Source organism: Pleurodeles waltl, chromosome 1_2 (assembly GCF_031143425.1).
Source record: "Pleurodeles waltl isolate 20211129_DDA chromosome 1_2, aPleWal1.hap1.20221129, whole genome shotgun sequence".
In the NCBI taxonomy this organism is placed as follows: domain Eukaryota; kingdom Metazoa; phylum Chordata; class Amphibia; order Caudata; family Salamandridae; genus Pleurodeles; species Pleurodeles waltl.
Window position 1 is genome coordinate 1,161,795,165 of NC_090437.1, and position 20,750 is coordinate 1,161,815,914.

Here is a 20,750-nt window from a genome sequence, read left to right on the forward strand (position 1 = left end):
ATGTTCTACGACAAAATGTCCTGTAGTTTGGAGTATTGGGATTATAGAATGTTTTATTTTTAAAGAAATCTTCCATAAGGTATAGATAAGTCACCTCTACATTATATTGTTTTATCTTTCGCTACCTTTATAGTTTTTAGATTGATGGTAATAATCTTGAACTTTGCATTTTGTTTGTTCACTTCATCAATGAGTGTCTTAGGGTCACTTATTGTTGTATCAGGATCTCTTTATCAAGATCTTCTATTTCTTTAAGCTCTTGTTCAACTTCTCTTGAGTGCAGTTTCTATAAAAAGAGTTAGCCAATCATGGGAGCACTTTGTTCCTACTCCGCTGAACTGAGTAAGATAGTTTTTATTATCTATGAAGATGACAGACACATTCTGACTTGAACACCCATGGGATGGTATTATTCTTTAAGTGTTCAAGAGTTTGCATGTGTAGGTGGGTCAAATTTGTTTTTTCTTAAGTTGTTTGAGTTTTTCAATATTGTCCAATTTGGTGTTGGTTACCGGTATATTACTATCACTTAAGGGAGAAGGATTGTCTAGTAGCTTTGATATTTGTTCTTCGTGTAACTGACTGCGAACAGTTCTGACATGCTATACACGTTTAAGACTAGATCTGCATGTTTCTAATTCTTGGTATCACCCTGCTAGGTACACAAAACAATCTTTACTGAAACTAACTCCTAAATCATCTATCTGGAGGCACCAGTAGAAAAAAATAATAATAACTCATACCCAAGGGGTGCTATCCAACACATAAAGGAGTAAGCCTGTGTAATCCTCTAGCGTCTAGGCTATATCACAAATAAATTAAAGAAAGGGGATCTAGAGGGATAGATTCCACAACATTGGTGTTATCGCTCAATAACCTATTGTAATAATTATTATTAATTGTAATACTTTTTTTAACACTATGGTTGGTGCGCTTTACCTTCACTCAATATTTTTATGGACTTATGAATTTATTTATGCCTTTATTTATATTTATACCTCTGAAAGGTGTATCTTTTATGTTTTTTACAAGTTATGGCACATGTCCTTGCCATAGTCCTGAAAAGGCCGGAACTAGAAGGCTGAAACGTGTCAATTCTACTGTTTACACCAGGCCTGCACCGTATAAAGATTTGTGATTCGAAACAGGATAATACTAAGACCACAGGCCTTGGCTCAAGCATCGGGGAGACATTTTTGTGCTATCTTCTCTAAACAGCAGGACATTCATTTTGCTTCATTTCTATTAGGCGCTCTACCTGCAGATGGGACTTTTTATTCCAAAGTAATTGAATAGGCTGTCTTTTCCTGCAATTGGTACCCCTGCAAGGGTTGTACCTCAAGAAATACAGATATGTTTATGTCTATTATAAAATATATGTATGCCTCTACTGAACTATACAAAATATCTGAGAATATTTTGCATATGCAAAACTGCAAAATGTATGTATTGTTGTGTTTATTCGATTTGGATGATTCGGCACAACAATGAATGTCCTGATAGATACAAAATGCAATGTTCAGTATTGTAAAATGTTGTAAAATGTTGAGACAATTTAATGCTTTTTAAATTCATTTTGTTTTTCCCAATAACAATTAATATGTTAATGAGCAACAATGACTGTGTTGTGGAATCTATCCTGCTAGAGGCCCCCTCTTTCATTTATTTAGCATTTCTATTTATTCACTAATCACATCTAGGAAAGAAACCCTAACAGGGGTGTCTGAATGAGTGAGAGGCCTACAAAGGATCCACTTTATTCTAAGGCAATTGCTGCACCTAATTTGGATGGTCTACAATTTGCAACTTTTTATGGTTAAAAGTACTAATGTAATACAGAATGTTAATTATCTTGGGCCAGGTTGAAAATAAATAACTACTGTTCAACAAAACTATCTGAACTAGACGTTAGGGAGATTAGGATCAACAAAAACGAATGCAGAAACTGAGAAAACAAAACAATAATTTAGGATTATGGGGCCTTCCCAAGGGTGTAAAAGGAGATGATATGGTTGGCTATTTTGAAGAAATGTACCCCTAAAATAGTAGCCTACTACATTTCATATTCACAAGGCTCAAATCAACAAAACCTAGAGGCATCATAATCCTTTTCTTAGAGTTTGCTAGCTTACTGGAAGTATTAAATGCCAGAAAGGAAAGGAATCAGATATTATTGTCTACCACAAAATCTTTTTTATAAAGCTGTTGCTATAACAGGAACAAGCATTTGCAATGCTATGGGCCTCGAATTTGTGAGAGTTATAGCTATTGGCACTGTAAATGATAATGTTTTTTACGTATGTGTTTTGTTTTGTAGTGCAGTGGATGTATTTGGTGTGTAGTGGAATTATGTGTGTTGCATTGGAATATTAGTGAGACAGGATAGTGTGTGAGAGAGCAAGATAGATGGAAAAGAAAGAGTATGAGAGGGAGAGAGATAGAGGGAACAATGGTAGGGGCACATGGGGGGAGGAGGGATTGGAAAGTTGGACCAGTGCACAGCCTGAGGAGGTACAGTTAGGTAGCATGGGTTAGTAGGCAGTATAGAGATGAAATAGGTCATGTAAGGGAGAGATGAGAGTGTGAATTAAAGGGGGTGGAGAGATAAAGGGAATTCATGTGAGATAAATGGAAACTGAGATAGCAGAGATCATAAAGAGATGTACTGAAGAATGGAGAACTACAGGGGGAATCAAATGAAATGGCCGGAAGAGGGAGGGACTGAGGAAAAGAGGAGGACCGAAACATACAAAGAAGACTGGAAAGGTATAGTGAAGAGACAGAGGAGATAGAAAGTAGGAGTGTATCGAAGAAATGAAGGAGAAAATTGAGAGTAGCAAGTGAAGAGGGGCAAAAGAAAGAGAGAGAAGAGAATGTAAGAGGGAAAAACAGAAATGCAGGGATGAGGAGAGAGGTGGACGAAGTAGCGAAGTAGGAAGGATAAGAAATGTACAAGGAAGGATGTAGAGGTGCCCAGAGATTGATAAGAGGCAAACACGAAGGTTCAGATTCATGGCACAGTGAAGGTTGGAAAGTAGGTGCCGGGGAAGTAGTTAGAGGATGCAGAGATACAGGGTTGGATGTCTCAAAGTAGGAGAGTGTGAAGAGAAGGGGCAAAAGGGGCTAGAGGAGAACGACATAAAAGAGAGAATGTGAGGGCTAGTTCCACTGCAGAACGGAAACCTTTGTGGAGAAAAGAGAGAGGGAAGGTATAGCAGATAGATATATGTGGGAAAAGGGGGCAATGAAAGGTGGCGCAGTAAAGAGGAAGGGAGAAGAAGTGGCAAAAGGAAGGATGGAGGGAAAATGAGTAAGAATGGGACAGCGAAGAGATACGGTGGAAGCAGAGGGACAAGGAAGGCAGTTGAAAAGTGAGACAGTTGAAGGAAGATATAAATTAAAAATGGAAACAACAATGGGCAATAGAAAGGAAGGAGGAGAGTGGAAAGAGGAGGCAGGGCAATAGCAAGGGAGGAGAGGAAGGGGTAGGAGACATGCAGGGAATGATACAGGTATGTGGGAGTGAAGAGATACAGGGGAGCAGGGGCATAGCTATCATTGGTGCAGCAGGTGCAGTGGCTCGTGGTTCAGGGTGTGAGGGGGCCACTACCCCCCCATTAAGGTTGTACTTTTACTGTCTAATCAAAATAAAAGAGGGGCATTTACCTTACATTTATTAGGGCACCAACGCAGCTCCCCCAGTGTATTGTTCCACTTCTAACTACAGCCAAATTTTGGATACTTGCGCCTGCTAGCATTCAACAGGGCTCCCGTATTCTAAATAACAAATTAGGTGTGTGTGTGAGACCAGTGTCCTTGCTGTTCAAATGTAAGAATGAGGCCTGACGCTAGGGGTTAAGCGATGCCATATTGCGGTTCAAAAGTAAAAGGAGCCTGGAGATGTTGGTGGTGGCGCACTGGGTGTAAATCTCGATAGTGAGAAAATAAGGGCCCTCTGCAGGGCTAGGGTGTGAGGTGCGCAGCAGTAATTTGTATGTGCGCGCTAAATGGACGCTGCGTCATTGTAAATAGCTGCTGTATGTTATTATGGTAAATGTAAATATTATAAGCCATTCTTTCACCACTACCCCCACTTGTGTTCTATGATATAAGTTCATTTGGTTTTGATTGGCTGCCATACTAGTAATTGCATATTAGCACATTTTATCATGATGATTACATTGTATGACACCGGTCTTTAATAACAAGCCATCTATACGAATATGTCTGCTGGCTAAAGGGCTCTTTGTTAGGCTGTGTAATATGTTTGCCAAATTCTGTTTTATAAATACATGGTTGCTTATTTTGGAGTTTTGGAGTGTTTTTAATTATGGTATTGCTGTATAGATGTTATTTATTTAAATGGTATGTTTCTTGTGCGCCACTTTATAGATTTCAGGTACACACGTCGCTCTATACTCTATGAATAAAAGGTGCAGTTTAAAAAGGCCAAATATTCAAGAGCTCAGCCATTTTAGTATCAAAGTAGCAGTGTTGACAAGCACTTAAATAAAAAAACGCTGACAAGGGAGAAGCAGGCAGCGGGTGCAGGAGGGGAGAAGAATACGTTGGGATACAATGGTAGGCACTAAGTTAAATCAATCAGTGCTTGATCTCTGCTCCATGAACAGAATCGGAAATGATGCCAGCCTGAAGTGGACAAATTACAAGGCTATAAAGAAGAGTGCCACGAAATCAACAAATGGTGAGTGACAGGTGGGTGCCAAGCCTTTTTCTAACTACAACAGCACCCCACAAGCCATACGCATTGCTCGACCCTGAAAAAGGAGTAGCAAACTATTTAGAATTTTAACACACAAATAGAATGTTAAGTCTATAATTAATGAGAAAGATGGCATGTTGCTTTCAGATTCTGATATTTCAGAAAATTTTATACACCTTTATAGTAGATTAAATACCCCAGAAACAGATCCTTTGGCTCACGAGTTAGAGAGTTTTTGCTAGTACTAATAGAAAGAGTATGACAAAAGCACCGTATATGTTACATTAGAAGATGATAGCTCCGTGGAGAAGTTTTCTGCTACTGTTGAAATTAAGAAAGAAAAATCTCCAGAGCTCGATGGTTTTCCAATAAATTATTATTTGGAATTTGCAAACATGTTATCAACTTTTGTAATTAAGCTTTAGAAATAATTGTTGGTCAATAAGTTTAAAGGTACGTTTTTTTAAGCCATAATTTGCTAAATTCTCCAAAAAATAAAGTTGACAAAAAGTGCAGTTATTATAGGCCATATCTTTAAATTAGACTGTATGATATATGCATAAGTATTAGCTCTGTGATTAGAAAAAAAAACGCCTCCCTGCTTTAATAGGTTAAAAACTGACAAGAAATAGGATAAACTGCATATATGGATAATATTGTCAGCCCTGCCAAGTACCACGCATCAGGAGTTAGACTAACACATTTTAGTGACATTAGTCATGCATTATTAGTGCCTTGACGCCACCTGCGGGCTGCAAGGGAGAAGCTGGGCACGACCGCGACTGACAGGATGAATTAGAAGCAGCGTGAGTGCTGTGAGACTTGCAATGGCCTTAATCTGGTGTCTCTGTCAGACTTTATGTATTAATAATTGACTGCCATGATTCAACAATCTTTTATTAAGCAGCCTGAAACTGCTCTCAGCAGGGGCCAGAGTGCCGTGTGCTGGTTTCAGCTGACTGTGTAGATTACAGTGGAGACCCGCTGTGCAAAGGTGGTATCATGTTGGGTAATCTGTGCTAGTTACATCGTACCCGGCAGTGACTTCATGTGAATCGGCGTTGGGGGAGGGGGGGCGGTTAGAGCACCAGCCCTGTGACTTTAGACACTTTTTAAATATGTGATAAAATGCAACATAGCCAAGTCACTAAACCATGCAGCAATTTACCTAACTTCAGAATGCTTAAAAGTCAATTGAGTTACACTTAGATTTAAACATGTAATCTTGTCTGGTACGGGGTTCTGTGCATCAGGTACCTCAATCAATGAGTCTCCCCCCCAACCCCACAAACAGCAGATTCCTTCGAGACATGACGGGCACTGGTATATATTTTATTTAAATGTCAGAGACTGGGGGGATGCAATTGCTAAATTCATGCATGAACTACAACACTCATGGTGCACAACAGGATCGTGTGACCGTGAGTCACTTCACAGGTCACATGACTGGCTGAAGATTCTGCTGAAGGTATGGTGGATTGACCTTCCATGGCGGTTCTAGTGCTGGGATGGTTGGTTAGTACTTCTTCCATCACTCGTGCTGTCTATGATCACTGCAGCTGACAGTTTACTACCCTTTCATTAGGGTTGCAGATTGTGATTATTTCTAGTCACCTGAAGTCACAGCTTTCCAGCCTGGGCTGTCAGTTTGAAATGCAGTGCATTATGGGAGTTGAAATTTCAGTGAATTTCTGTTGACACTTTCCATAAAAACACCTGAGAGTAGGGAGCCATCCGCTAACACTGCAAGCAATACAATCAGTCTGTATTTGGCAGTAATCATTTGAGGTGTTATCCCTGCATCTGGCAATGCATTATTGCAGGTGGAAATGTCTCTGCAGTGCTGCATAACCACAGGTGGCAATCCTCATTCCAAGCATTTTGGCACCAGAGAGTAATGCAGTTTAGATGCAACGCAGTACTGTAATGTCTTCAGAGGAGCCTCCAGATCATTTCTCTCACTGTGGGGTAACTGACTCCTGTCTCCAGCACGGCATTGTCTGAGCAGCTGTCTCCAGGGACAGTAACTCCACAGACTACAGCGACCAGCCAGAGGCATCAGCCATTATTTTTCCCAGCACTGTGACAGTGACCCTGATCTGGTAAATCAAAGATAATGCTGGTGATAAATTTTCCTGCTAGAGAGAGGTCGAAGTGCAATTTTTGACCATAAAATAGCACAGATGGTTAATACACTGCTGCACAGAACGTATATCATGCATATAGCATAAGTCTATTTTATGTGTATAGCTCAGTGGGTTACTGCTTTAGTCACAGAGATCTTTTTGTTACTTGTAGCTCTTAAGTTACAATCCAAATATAGCACAGTGACCTATCAACTGCCATCAAAGAGCTAAATGCAAACTGCATGGTATAGGTTAGAACGTTATGGTTTCCCCAGTCTTGCATTATACTATTGTTGCTCAAAGGGGTTAGTTTGGGTAGAAATACACTCTAGTAAAGCCAACCCCGACCAGTGTGGTACGTTTTAAGCCTTAGCTTTGTGCTTCTTTACAACAAACACTCTTACAATATACTGCCTACTAATATGGGTGACGTATGAGTCTTACACCTTGTAATCCTTCTTTTTTAAGTGACGTTTCAAAGACTTATTTAGCCATGTATGATTTATTTTCTCTGTGTGATATATGTGTAAAATAAAGTGTTCTGACACCCTTCACTGGTATGAGTAGCGCTATAAAACAAATGAAATGCAGTTGAGAGAGAACCAATGGAGAGATGAGGTTCGCTGATGGAGGGTGGTAGTGAGGAAATCGGTGGAGAAGGCAGTCATTGGATACACTGCATCTTAGTGTATATTTTTTGTATTTAACTGCGTGTGTATTTGCATATGCGCACACAACATTAATAAAGTACTGCCTCTGAAAGACTTGTTTATTGTTTAATAACATGATTACACTATTGTTTACAGTACTATCAGCTTACAAGAGCACTAGGTTAGTGCCCTTCTGTTTCAGGTGATTTGCAGCAGTTTTAAAATTGTCTTAGTGTTTCTCGTTGTCAAATGTGTGTAATTTCTGATATTTATCGGTTTCCATGGACTTCATTGCTTGATTTTGCTTGCAAGAAAGTGTCACTCAAAGTGTCACAAAAATGACGATAAACGTCACTCACAAATACATGGAAACTTTGAGAATGTCACACATAAGCAATCTGGCACCTTGGCAGCAATGTATTGCACGTAACAAATCCTGAAGTATCCCTGCCTCAGTACTTTGAATAATTAGAAACATTTTCTTAGGTTTCAGGTTATAAATTAAATGTCAACACATCAGATGTTTTACCATTTTAGATTCCTGTCTGGAAAGGACCAGTGGCGTTGTTATCCAGGAGATTGCCTTAGTGGAGACAGTTGCTCATAGATTGAACAGCATTAATACTACTGTAGATATAGCATTTCCCTGGGTCTTGGCCAGTGATCCTGAGGGGGTTGGAGTGCATTATCTTCATACCATTAAGGCACGGTAGTAATCTTATACTCCCCCCACATCTCCTGATTCTGGACCGTCATCAAAGAGGAAAAAAGAGGAGCTAAGGAAAGCATTCTGGAACCACTGGTACTGGGAGAAATTGTGCCTATCTGGAAAATAAGTTTTAATAAATTGAATAACCCATAAGGAGTTTCTGATTGTATTTCCCCTCCCGCCCCCAAACATCAGGCCCATCTATGAACTTGCCCAAGAAGGACCTCATCTTGTTCTCCCAAGCAACATTCCCATGCAAGACCAAGCCCAAAAAATATGAGTGGCCCAGAAGCAGAGGACAGTCAACACAAAAGATAATGATAATTATATAAACAAGTACCCAGTATTGGGTCCCACGGCAGCTCAAGTTTATCAAACTTGATTCGCTGTTTCAAATTACCAACAGAATCCTGTTCCTACATATCAATTATGGCTAATGCAAACGAACTATGAATAAAAGCCACAGAAACAAGAACTCAATTGAAAACTAAGGCCTGCTATTGGCTCACTAAGAACCTAAGAAACCATTTGTAAGTACTGTGGCTTTGGCTGGCTCCTCCATAAATTGGTACTAGGGAGAATGCAATGATTACTTTTAAACTAATTGACTTGGCTAGACACATCCTATTACAGCCGTCCGCTAGGCTATTCTAGGCTGACTGTTACAGAAATTTTACCGTTGGGTTTCTTTTATAGTGTTACCCAGGTGCCAATCTGGTGTTGATTTGATGGTTTGTCCCCCACTTTACATGGGTGACTGCTCCCCTATGGCCAGTCACAGTTCGCTGCACATAATAATCATGAGTGGGAACATATTAGGTATTGCAACCAAAATAAAGGAGGATTTGCTAACTTAGGTAAAGAATTACAACATTATGTTACAGGAGACCTAGGCCACTAGCAAATTTATATGGGAAGGTTATTCTAATTATACCATACCTGCCTCGCTCTCTCATTTTGGGGGAGTTAGGGGAGGACCTGTGAGTTTATTTATGGTTTTCTTGAGGCTAAGGTGGTTTTGATACCCTTATTCCATTGGAGAGCAAGATTCGGCCTAAGGCATTTTAACTTCTTTCTTATTAATTTTTATAATGATGAAAGGCCCAAAGATAAGGTGTGAAATACAGATGTGTTATTCTCTGCTATGCGGTCATTAGGTTTAGATGTAATCCCTCTCACAGCATTTTAATACCAATTTAGGTGATTGCCCTACATTCTTTGGCCAATCTTCAATTAAGAAAGATGGTCATTTCCACTCAGAAATGGATGTAAAGGGAAAAATACTCCACAGGATTTATCTGATTTTTGTCTGTATAATATGTGTGACATCCTTGATGGTATTCAAGAACCAAATTGTGAAATGTATTGGCCGAGGTCATGGAACTGTGATGGATTATGTTTTTGTTTTTAGAATACTGAATAGTTATGTTCAGCATGGGGACACTCAGGTTAATGGATATAGTGACCATAGTTCAAACATTTTAGTTTTGGTTATACATGAACTAACTAAAAGGCGTCTTAACAAAGACACTACCAATTTCACAGTTAAAGACCAAGAATTGAGACGTAAAGGGAGAGCTGCTGACATGTCAAATTTATTTGTTAACATTGTTAGAAATAATCTACAAGAATAAGTCAATATCTGTCTGTCAAGTGACAATAGTCCTGCTGAATCCATTATAGATGCCTTTGTTAGCCTGGCCTGTTTTATTAGGAACTCCCTGCTGTAAGCCACTAGACTCCCTAAACATGGTTTGGCAGGGCTTATAGGGAGGCAAACTCAGATGCCGACTTCAGTATAAGACCACATTAAGAAGCAGGAAATCCACTTTAAGGGAAGAAATGTGGGTGAACCTAATCACCTCCTGTAACAATAAAGATGCCATGACATTTTGGGTAATAATAAACACTGATAAATTTAATAGGGCACAGATGATGGGGCTAGGGCGGCATATCAAGGCCAACAAATGGGTGGCTCTATTTAGGTCTATCTACTGCCTAGTAACCCTATGCAACCAGCAATTTTGTGATTCTGTATGATCAACCTATCTGCATGCTATCAGGTTCGAGATGCATGAGGAGGTAATAGCAATCTGACATAGTGCCTCTGCAAATTTAACAGGATCCGATGGACTCTGGATGGACCTCTATAAATAAAATATTGACTTTTTGGACTGACCAATGCTTTGAACTCAGCCTATACCACTTAATTATCATCTTCATGGCACAGGTACCTTTTTATCTGTTTTTTAAAAAGTTACCAAACAAGACCCATGCTACTGCAGAACTAGTGGACTTGGCCCTTTCAGCAGGATGATCCTCAGACTTTCTGCCCTTGCCCTCTGTTTTTTACTGAATTTGTTTTTGTTGGCCAACTCTGCACTTTATCACTGCTAAACAGTGCTAAATGCTTATGTTCCTTCCTTTAAAACATGGGAGAATTGGCCTATCCCCTATTGGCATATTTAATTTACTTTAAAGTCCCTTTAAAGTCCCTAGTAAAGTGGTACTACATGTGCCCAGGGCATGTGAATTAAATGCTACTGGTGGGCCTGCAGCACTGGTTGTGCCCCCACATAAGTAGGTCTTTAAACATATCTCAGGCCTGTCACTTCAGGACCTGGCAAAATTGACCTTTCGCCAGGCCAAACCTTCCTTTTTAATACATATATCACCCTTAGGGTAGGCCTTGATAAGCCCGGGGGGCAGGGTACAATGTATTTAAAGCAGGATGTGTAATTTTATGTTTTACATGCCGTGGAAGGGAAAACTCTTAAATTTGTTTTTCACTGCTGCAAGGCCAACCTCTCTAATAGGATAACATTGGAGTTGCCTTATTACATTTTATAAATGTAATTCACAAATGGGAAGTGATAACCAGTTCTCAGTCAGTTTTTTTCAAGTTAATTAATCCACAAGTATTAAGAATGAACATAGGAAACTGTTCCAGGGAGTTCATGTGCATTCCTTGTCCTCAGTCTTGCATATTATATAAAGGTACAGTACTGTATTTGTTTAAAGAAAAGGTCCTCAAACTCAACTCTAAACATACAAACACACTGAACCAATCAAAAAAGTCCCCTACAAGGGCAGGAAATTGTTTGTGTAGATTTACTTCTGTTTCAGAAATTGTATCAATTCACTAAAGATTCTTTGAGTACTACTGGGTAACCTTTTCAGCATATAGAAATGAAACATGTGGACAACATCATGTGCTAGAAATCTAATGCAAAAGTGTATTTGTTTCTTCACAGGGTAGTATACTTTTTCTGGAATAGAAATCTCTGTTCTTGCCATTAAAACACATGTACTCCTGCCTTTGCCCAGATTACATTTGAGAATGTTTCCAGGGTGGGAAACTACTTTAAATTGCTCTAGGAATGATCACAAACTTGTGAGTTTATGGATGTTCATGGACTTGTCCTGGTGCGATCGCCCCTTAGCACCCAAAATCCTGGCTCTTGTAGTAGACATTTGCACATAGAAATTAAGACATATTGGTTGAAGCACAAAGAGCAAATCCTATTTGGGAGGGCCAATACGAATCCCACCCCTGCTTTTTGAACTAGAAAAGGCATTTTGCATTGACAAACACATATATTTATACACATTTGTTGAACATGGGGGCAAATAAAACTTTATAAATCAGACCCACTGGCTTGATAGAAGTGAAAAAGAGAGAAAATATTTGATTGGTGTGCCTTGCTGAATGGATTTAATTTATGGCGATGCCAGAGTGCAATGGTGGACTAGAAAAAGTGTTCTCTCTGCTTGAACATGTCCCCAGAAGCATGCGCTCTTTACTGCGGTAAGTTTATAGCCCCTCCGTCGTACAAGTCTAACTATTTAGTAGTTGCCCGTTTTACTTGCCTATTTTTTTTTAACGGGTTACCGTTGCTACCGCGTCTAACTTCCCAGCGTGTGCTCTTTTACGAGTCACACGCCGATGTCATGCCGGACCACACAGATGTTTTAGGCTTTACTCATAGCCCCGTTGTGGTTCACACGACTAATTAATTATACGCTGTCTACTGCCTGACCACTTTTTATTATTTAGTTTACTGTTTACATTTTGTTTAATGCTCTTTACAGGGCATTACTTGGTGCTCTTTTTTCGGATTTATTGCATGTTTAGCACTTTTCTTGAGCTTATTTAGCCTGTTTTTTACATTTCAATACTATTGTGTATGCTTTGGGCCAATAGTACCCAACACTTATCGATATTCCATTATTACTAGGCCTTGTTAAGACTGCTCTCTCTGTAATAATAATGTGCTGTTGGCTCCGTATTCACTTTATTATATTTACATATTGTTTTTTGGACTAGATATTCCTTCTTTTTACATCCACATGCTCATTAACTAAGCTTTGGCCATTATAGTTTTGAAGAAACTAATGAGTACTCTTTACGTATTTCTTAGCTCCTTTTGGGCTTATCATGGCCTTATACAGTCTATCATGATCATCTCTATCTGATGCCCTGAGATACTTTCCTGAGAAACCACGTTTCAGTGATTTGCTGTTCTATTCCACTTGTGAAACGTCACTTTCTTCTTTGGACTTTGACATTTCAGTCCTTTCACGACAAGTTTATCCTCATGCATTATACTCCGGTATGTTGATTCATCTTGATGTACTATCATTCTGGTTAGCTCTCATTTTTCACGCATGTATAATACGTTAACTATCGGGTAGTGTGGCACTTTATAAGCATCACTGCTTCTGCGTGCACTAAACTACAGTGTTGGGGCTTTTTTGCCTTCGGCTGGGTATTTCACTTGCATGTAGATTCATATTTCACTTGACAGACATGGGTACTTCTTTCCATCATAGAGACGATTTTTTCTGTATGATGGGTTTTCCCTTATCTGTATTAGATATCACTTGTTTGCTCTTTCCCTTCCCTATTTTTCCCACCACTTCTTGATTTGATTCTCTTTCCCCATACTTTCACCATACTATTTGTACATTCTTAATGTACCTCTTATGTTTTTTTTACTATTATTCCAATGTTATTTATTGTACCTACATTATACACTTTTGTTTTTTGATTTTCAATTTACAGCCTTGAAAAAGTCCTATGGACGAAACACGTGTTGGCTGTTCTGTGCACTGTTGTACTTACCAGAAATAAAGAATAATAATTGGAAGAAGAAGAAAAATTTCTGCATGAACTTGGCTACTTTATTGCTTGGACTATTCTTTGGAGTGCTCTGGCTTTTTTTTTTAACAAAAATGTCCCCAGAAGCACTATGGTAATTAGGTTGATAATAAAAACAAAAGTAAGTTTATCATACACACTTTTATGGCTTAATCAGGTCTATCTTATAAAAAACAAGAGAACTGAGACTATGCTTCACCTATTGCACAAAATACAATTTGTTTCTCAGCACAAGCCAGCAGATTGATTACTTGCATGTATAAAGTTCACAGTTTATTATAGTGAAGAACAAGCGACGTAAATTGTATGGCCTATGTATATATTATGTAGGTTTATATCTATGGGGGTATTTCTATTGTGCAAATGGATACAGAGATGCTGTTGCATATCCCAGATGCATAAATGAAGAAAAAGTGCTATCTTCTTTTTTACCTTCTCTGTCAGCCAGATAGGCAGTGTACCCGTCTTAATAGGTTGACAGTTGATGCATCTAGTTTTGAAGATGGTACTAGTTGCAAATGGAGCCAATGGAGTTGACGTAGGGTAGAACAATATGGTGATACTTCTTCAGGCTCTTAAATGGGACTGTGTGAATTCTGGGAGGCCATGGAGCCAGAGCCAGGGATAGTGCACCATTCAGATGTGGGAGTATAAGAGTTTGAATGACAGTTCTGAGTTCACTTTCTTCAAGAGATATGGTTGGAAATAGGACATCTTGGTTTATCTCTGAATGTATCCCTTGAAAGTAAGTTAGGAATTCGTTTTTAACTAGTTTTTAGTTGATGTTCTTGGTGAATAGTAGGAATGTAATCTTGGTGGAGGTGAGATCAGATAGGTCCTGGGCATTCAGGTCTGGATGAGGTGCAATTTTGAATCATTGGATCTTCGGAGCAGAGGACATTTTCTAGTAGAGTTGTGTGTTTTCTGGCATATCGATGAATCTGATACTGTTTTCAGTGAGTTAAATCTCAAGGGGATCCATGTAGAAGTAAAATGTGACAGCAGACAAGATGGAACCCTAGGAACTCTGCATGTAGTAGGAACCGTCTGAGACCTGGAGGTCCCATTTAAACCAGACTGATGCCACTAAAATAGGTAGAAGGAGAATCAGTGAGGAATTTTAAGGACTGCAATTTCACAGGGCCAAACGCTAACTGAGGCCATCACCAGAAAGGATGGTAACTAGAGCATAAAAGTTCAAAATTCCTCTACACACTGCAAGATTTATGGATGTACAGCTCACTCTTGTTCTTGTCAACAATTTCAAGCCCAAGAGGAAACGTCATCAGAAAAACACCTCCTTGATTACCTTGTTTGTCAGCTCTGTGGTCATGGTTAGGTCAGAGTCCCCATTAAAAAGGCATTTTTTATTTTCCTAATAACATTCGTAACATCAAAAAACCTTCACAATTTTTCAGAAAGCAAAAACAATTCATCACAATGTTTAAAAAAATAGTTTTTGCATTGCAACTTCCATAACATTATTTGCTCTTCTCTACACAACAAATGCAGATGGAATTACACCAAAATTGAAAGTATACAATTACTGAAATGAATTGAAATGAAAGTATAATACTACTCAAGGAAATACCCTCAACTTGGCTAGGTGTAAATGAATACGGTGGTTTTATAGAAATTAGAATATAAATATGTTTTTGAGTGCTTTGCAGACAATCCATACACCTAAATTACAAAAAAAGGAAAAACAAATGTGATTAGATGAGGGGACATTTTTGCTTGCCATTCTTTTCAGAGCACAAACCAAAGTAGGACTAACAAACTCACAGTCTCTGATTGGCTGGCCATAACAGAAAAAAATATGCTCCAGCAACCATTAATGAGTGTGGGGATCACTGTTATGCACCCTGAAAAATAATGTAAAGAGCCATAAAGGAGCAGGAGTAGCAAACACACACACCCTGGCTTAAGGGTATCATTGTTTTTATTTTAAAAAAATGACTTTTACAACAATGACTGCGGACCCTAGTGCAGGCCCAAGGTTTGTGAACCTCTGGCAAAAGCTCTTGGACCCTAGTTGGACCGCCTTTTGCTTTTACATACCTGTGGCGGGGTACACAAACCAAAAAGAGGTCAAACTATGGTCTAAGAGTCTCTGAGGGTTCACAGCCCCCCAACGAGGGAGCGAACCCCAACAATGTTTTAAAAACAAAATATAGCAAAAATATATAAATGTAGTCAGCCCATTCCTGAAGTCAGTCAACGCCTGGTGGTTCAGTGCAGGACCTGGTCAAAAGACAGGGCCCACAGCTAAAGCTCACTACACACAGCGATATGCCTGTGCTGTAGATATTGCCCACCTGCAGTGAGTTGTGGGGTAAAGTGTACACTTGCATAGATATCAGATGTAGTATGTCATATGAAAATACTGACATTCAATGAAAACATTGACAGAGTGAGTGTATGGTTAGGATTGGTTGCATCATCTTCTTAACGTATATTTAAAAACATCTTTGAAGTTGACCACAGTTAATGTGAAGTTATGGTCACAAAAGGAAACCTAAAAACAAATTAAAGTTGCCAGTTATGGTTAGCTAAACAATCCAAAACGCACACAGCAGCCATTAAAACCATAACCATGCATGTGGAACTCCCATCTCTGTGCCTATGCCACACACCGGTCAGACTTTTTGACATCAGATCAGGGTCACAGTGGCCCTAATGAGGTTGTGTAAATAAACCAGAACTCAGGCAAATGAGTAGATTATTCTCATGCACATTCATATGAAGGTCGGGGAGTTTTTTTTTTAAAGTGGGCTATTTTACAATAATTTTATGAAGCAAGATAAAATTCCAATAAGTGACGGATACGCCGTTTGGCCAAATATATCACACATTTCTAGAAAACGTGAAGAGCAATAAAGGATGAGGACGAATTCCTCAGCTTTGTCAAGCCACAAAAAGAATATTATTTATCTTTCCTTAAAATGTGACTGCAATAACGCCAAAAACGTCGAGGCTTCCCTATCTCTATATTGTACCCTTTTTAATTGTCTGAACTTGCATAAAAATGACTTCCTCCTGCAAAATCCCAACTTAAAACCTTTACCGTTGAAGGAGCAGGTGCTGCAGATGGAGCCCCAGTTATAGAAAGAGGCACCGGCGAGCAAATTATAGCTAAGCAATTTCTAGGAAGGAACATAAATTAGAGGAAGCGGGACATAATTTTAGGCTCCGTCAGTTAAACGCACGAAATATTATCCAGGAAATTGTACACATTATAAAAATGTCCAGCTATCCACAGTATTAAAAATCAAGCAATGAAAACAGATTTTAATACAAAAACTTTAAGCCAACATACCTGGGATGAGCGACTGAAACTGAGTTGGGCAGGCAGCGACATATGCTTGCCATTCTGGTATGCAGTTGTGTTAAGAGCTGCGGTGTAGTTTATTACAAAGGAATCTCCAACTGAAACGAGAATAAAATTTGTTTCACGAATACAAAACAAGAAAGAAAGAACTGGGAATGTCAAAAAGTCTGGTTTATGGATGAACATGCCTATTGTTCTGAGAGAGCGTAGTTTATATAACTTATATTAGAGCAAAATATCTATATTAATATGTGACGATACTGCATAGAAAACTATAATAATAGCGATATTGCTTAAACGCACACCTGAATTATGACCATGGTAAATGGCCACCAATGTATACGCAAACTAATAATGAGGAATAAAATGTTTTGTTGTGTTTAATTAAGCTTAACATTCATAATCTTTATAGGCCTTAAGTTAGCGTGAGCTGCAAGATTTAGCTGCCCAGCTCTCATATTAAATGCATTTTTCTGTTTTTCCAGTGTGCTGACTCGCAAAGGGCCATGACCCTGCAAATGTTCTTTTTCTTCAGCTTCGAAGAGGAATGTATCTATGTTAACACCGTTCCCAAGCGCATACTCGGTGCCTTGGTTTAAAAAGTATGAGCAAATTGAAACAAGTGTAGATTAATGTTATGTACAAGGTCACTTACACCGATGGACAATGAATCTGCTGACCGAAAGAACGTGCCAAAGAGTGAAGTAACGCCGGATGTGCCACCTCCGAAGACATCAATTATGAAGACCAATTAAAGAACCATGAATTAATGTGGGGTGGCAATTGAGATTACCAAATGCTAAATTTGATAGGTTCAGGATAGTGGGGTATAGTAAGTGTCCAATAGAATTTTGGGGGAATGTACTACGAAAAAGGGATAAAAACCCATGTCACAGAAGGGTCATTAGAATTAGGTAGGGAATACTATTGATTTTTCCAGAAACTCTGTCACTCTGTTTGGTGACTTGAGACTTATTAGAAACCATCCTCACCCATATACTGCCCTTTTACACTTATCCTCCTTATGAGGGAAGTGCCCACTTTTGCCCTTTAGTTGAGTCTTGATTGATGGCGCTTTGACTGATGTCCTGAAGACGAAGACTGAACCTCTGTGCTGACCTAACCTTTGGAGGGTAATTATGACAATGCAATTGTAATTTGTCTGTTTGCTTTTCCTTTCTAGGTACCAACTGCTAAATTTTGACAGAAACCATAGCTAGATGTTTTCCAAATTGGTGTTCTAAAGTGTTTCGCATGAAGCTCAACATGCCAATGCTAATCAGTGGTTAGGATAGGTGATCACTAAATTGACGCAAATAGACAAACGACTGACGTTATGCTATGTTGAACTGACGCGTATTTGACACTTTGCTGTATGCAGATCTATGTTGTTACATTTTGATGTTTATGACTCTTGCCTTATTGAAATCTTACCACAGTTGTCATATCGTAACTATGCTATTGTGTTTCTTGGCTTTGAGATTGACGCATCTAATTCTAGATTGTAACTAATAGGGAATAAACTTAATAAAATTCTATCAAAGGTGTGGTTATTCATGGTTGAAAGGTCATGGTTGCGTTGTCAATTTGTTTAAGGTCTTTGACCAAAGTGAAATGTATTGTGGTGATAAATATTGATGACATTATTGATATATTGATTGACATATTGATCAGCTGTCTCGTCCTACGGTGTCTCTCAACTTGGTCAAAAGATTCATTGGCCTAAAACGAGTCCTAATATGTAATAAATTAACATAAAAGGACGCGTTATCAATTCTGATAGCAGAGCGACGGTTTGGCCATTTGGGGCCCTAGGACGGAGAATCATTGTTTAAATAGTTTTTCTGTGATAATGCAAGTCGGAGGTATGATGGGTTTCTAAGTTCACCATGACTTTCCCGGGATCTCGGAGCCTGCCTATGTGAGTTGGGAATGTTCTCGGCATCATAATGTGTGTGGTATAGGGTTTTGCGCTTGCTTAGCTTATGCCTTCTTGCAGGTGATTGTGAAATCTGTGTGTATTTAGGTCAGATAATGTTGTTTTAGTAGGAGTGGGCGTACTCCATGGAAGAGAGTAGGGAAGTCGGCGTACTTCACATGAGTGTGGCGCTTTGTGCTCAAAATTATCCACATGGTTGGTTGTTTATGTACGGACCCGTCCTGGTCTAAGACTCCGGAGTATATTGACAAGTGTAGGAGACACTTGGATTTATGTTGTAATCTGTGCGGTTTAATAGGTCAATCGGGCGTGGTTGACAAGTCGAGTTTGAGTTGAAACGTATGTGTGAAACCTTCGATTGAGATTTGGCAAGTTCTAAAGTGACCTAGGGCGAACCATTGACAAGTCGAGAGTAGAATTTGCGGGTCGAATTCTGCTTGCGAATGCGGGGACTGAGAAAGCGAGAGTAGCGGCCGAGGCTTCAAGTGAAATCTCTGTAAAGTTCTGAAGCGAATGTGTTACCCTTCCTGTAGTAAACCGACAGATTTGTGTTGTTGTTAAGGTGCTCGCAGTGAGATTTTGCATTAGTTTGTGTGAATCCAGTGAGGGCCGGACGAGCCGCAAGACTTTGTCAGCTGCAGTGTGTGAGTGTGACGCCAGTGGTGCCGCGCTGAGATAGGTCAGTTGTCGAGAGGGGTCGCGCACGGATTGGCTGCCGTCCGTGAAAGACAATAGGTTGAGAAAGGTGGGTGAAGAGTGTTCTGGGAATTAAAGTCACTTTCTGATTAAATACAAATAAGAGAAAAAGGCAAAGATTAATTTTGTCAAGGCTTTTAAGAGTGCTCTGAAAGGAGACGTGTATATTATGGCAACTGATGGGGAGCCTACACCGCCTGAGGGTACTCCAGCTTACATGGTTATGGAGGAGAAGGGTGTTGCGCCTAGCTTATAGATGAAACAGTGGCGCAAGTTAACAGAGAAAGAGGGATGTTTAGCATTCCCAGAACATGGGACGTTTAATCCAAAGGTGCTAGAGAACTTAAGGTGGATGCTAAGTACACAAAAACCACCTCCGAGGCCAGCTCAATATGAGGCTTTAGCAATTTGGGACTTAATGGCTCTTAAACATAGACAAGAAAGGTTCCAAAGACGGCTAAAAAGGGCAGAAAAATCCTATACAGAAGCTAGGTAGGATAACGAGAACAAAATGTGGAGACAAGGGATTGTTGACGGATTAAAATTGTTCCCCGCAATAGCTCAAGGAGAAGAGTCACATGGAAAGAAAGCCTCCTGGAAAACAGATAAGGACTCTAGTAAGTCTGAAGAGAATAAGAGACCTTGGGAAGAGGAAGACGATTCAGACGATGAGGAATTCATGGGCCGATTATCACATGATCGCCCGCCACCTTATGCGGTGAGCGACAGTGTTCCAAGCACTAGCATGGGTCCTGGGAACCAGACGCAGGAGAAGGGAGTTACTGATACGGTACAGACTAGTGATACGATTTCGATACAGAATGGTGTCAGTGTACCCACTGCGCCAGACATGCAGATACAGTTGCAACCTCCACCGCAGATACAGAGAATCTATTCAGACGTCCCAGTACTTGAGACTACTACAAATCTGATAGTGCCGCCAGACCCGATATATACAAAATCGAAGTTAGTGCAGATTGAGTCAACTCCGAAATTGCTGTCCCAACCGCAGCCACAATTGATACCAGGGTACAACCCAGTAGCTGGTCCTCCATTAGTATCTGTCCCAGGTACTTTGGAACAGACCTATGGAGTTACTGCTCCACGAAGTCTGGGACCGGGTCAGACACCTGCTGCAATATCGTTACCAATTACTGTCGGTCCACCAGTGCCATTATACGCACAAGGCAAATCTAGTGCATGTGATCAGGGAGTAATAACCCAAGATGCGATAAGAGGAGGGCCCATAGGTACCCCCCAGATAATGGCTCCAGAAGAACAAGCAGTTGAAAAGCCGAGGTCCTTAATAGACCTTAGCCCAGTAGAAGCACCCCTAGAAGCAATGCGTCAGGCAGGGTTAGGGGTTTTAACTCCACAAACGATGAGTACGAACACCTCACAGTCGCAAATGATAC

The 20,750-nt window shown here is 39.8% G+C and overlaps 1 protein-coding gene across 5 annotated transcripts in view; it reads right to left on the reverse strand.

Moving 5' to 3' along the window:
* EVC2 (EvC ciliary complex subunit 2) overlaps positions 1–20,750 on the reverse strand; it is a 306,369-nt gene that overhangs the window by 223,144 nt on the left and 62,475 nt on the right. For all 5 annotated transcript variants that reach the window (XM_069202996.1, XM_069202979.1, XM_069202987.1 and 2 more), the window contains one exon: positions 16,689–16,798. In XM_069202996.1, coding sequence (XP_069059097.1) covers positions 16,689–16,798 — 110 coding nt within the window. The remainder of the gene's footprint in view (positions 1–16,688; positions 16,799–20,750) is intronic.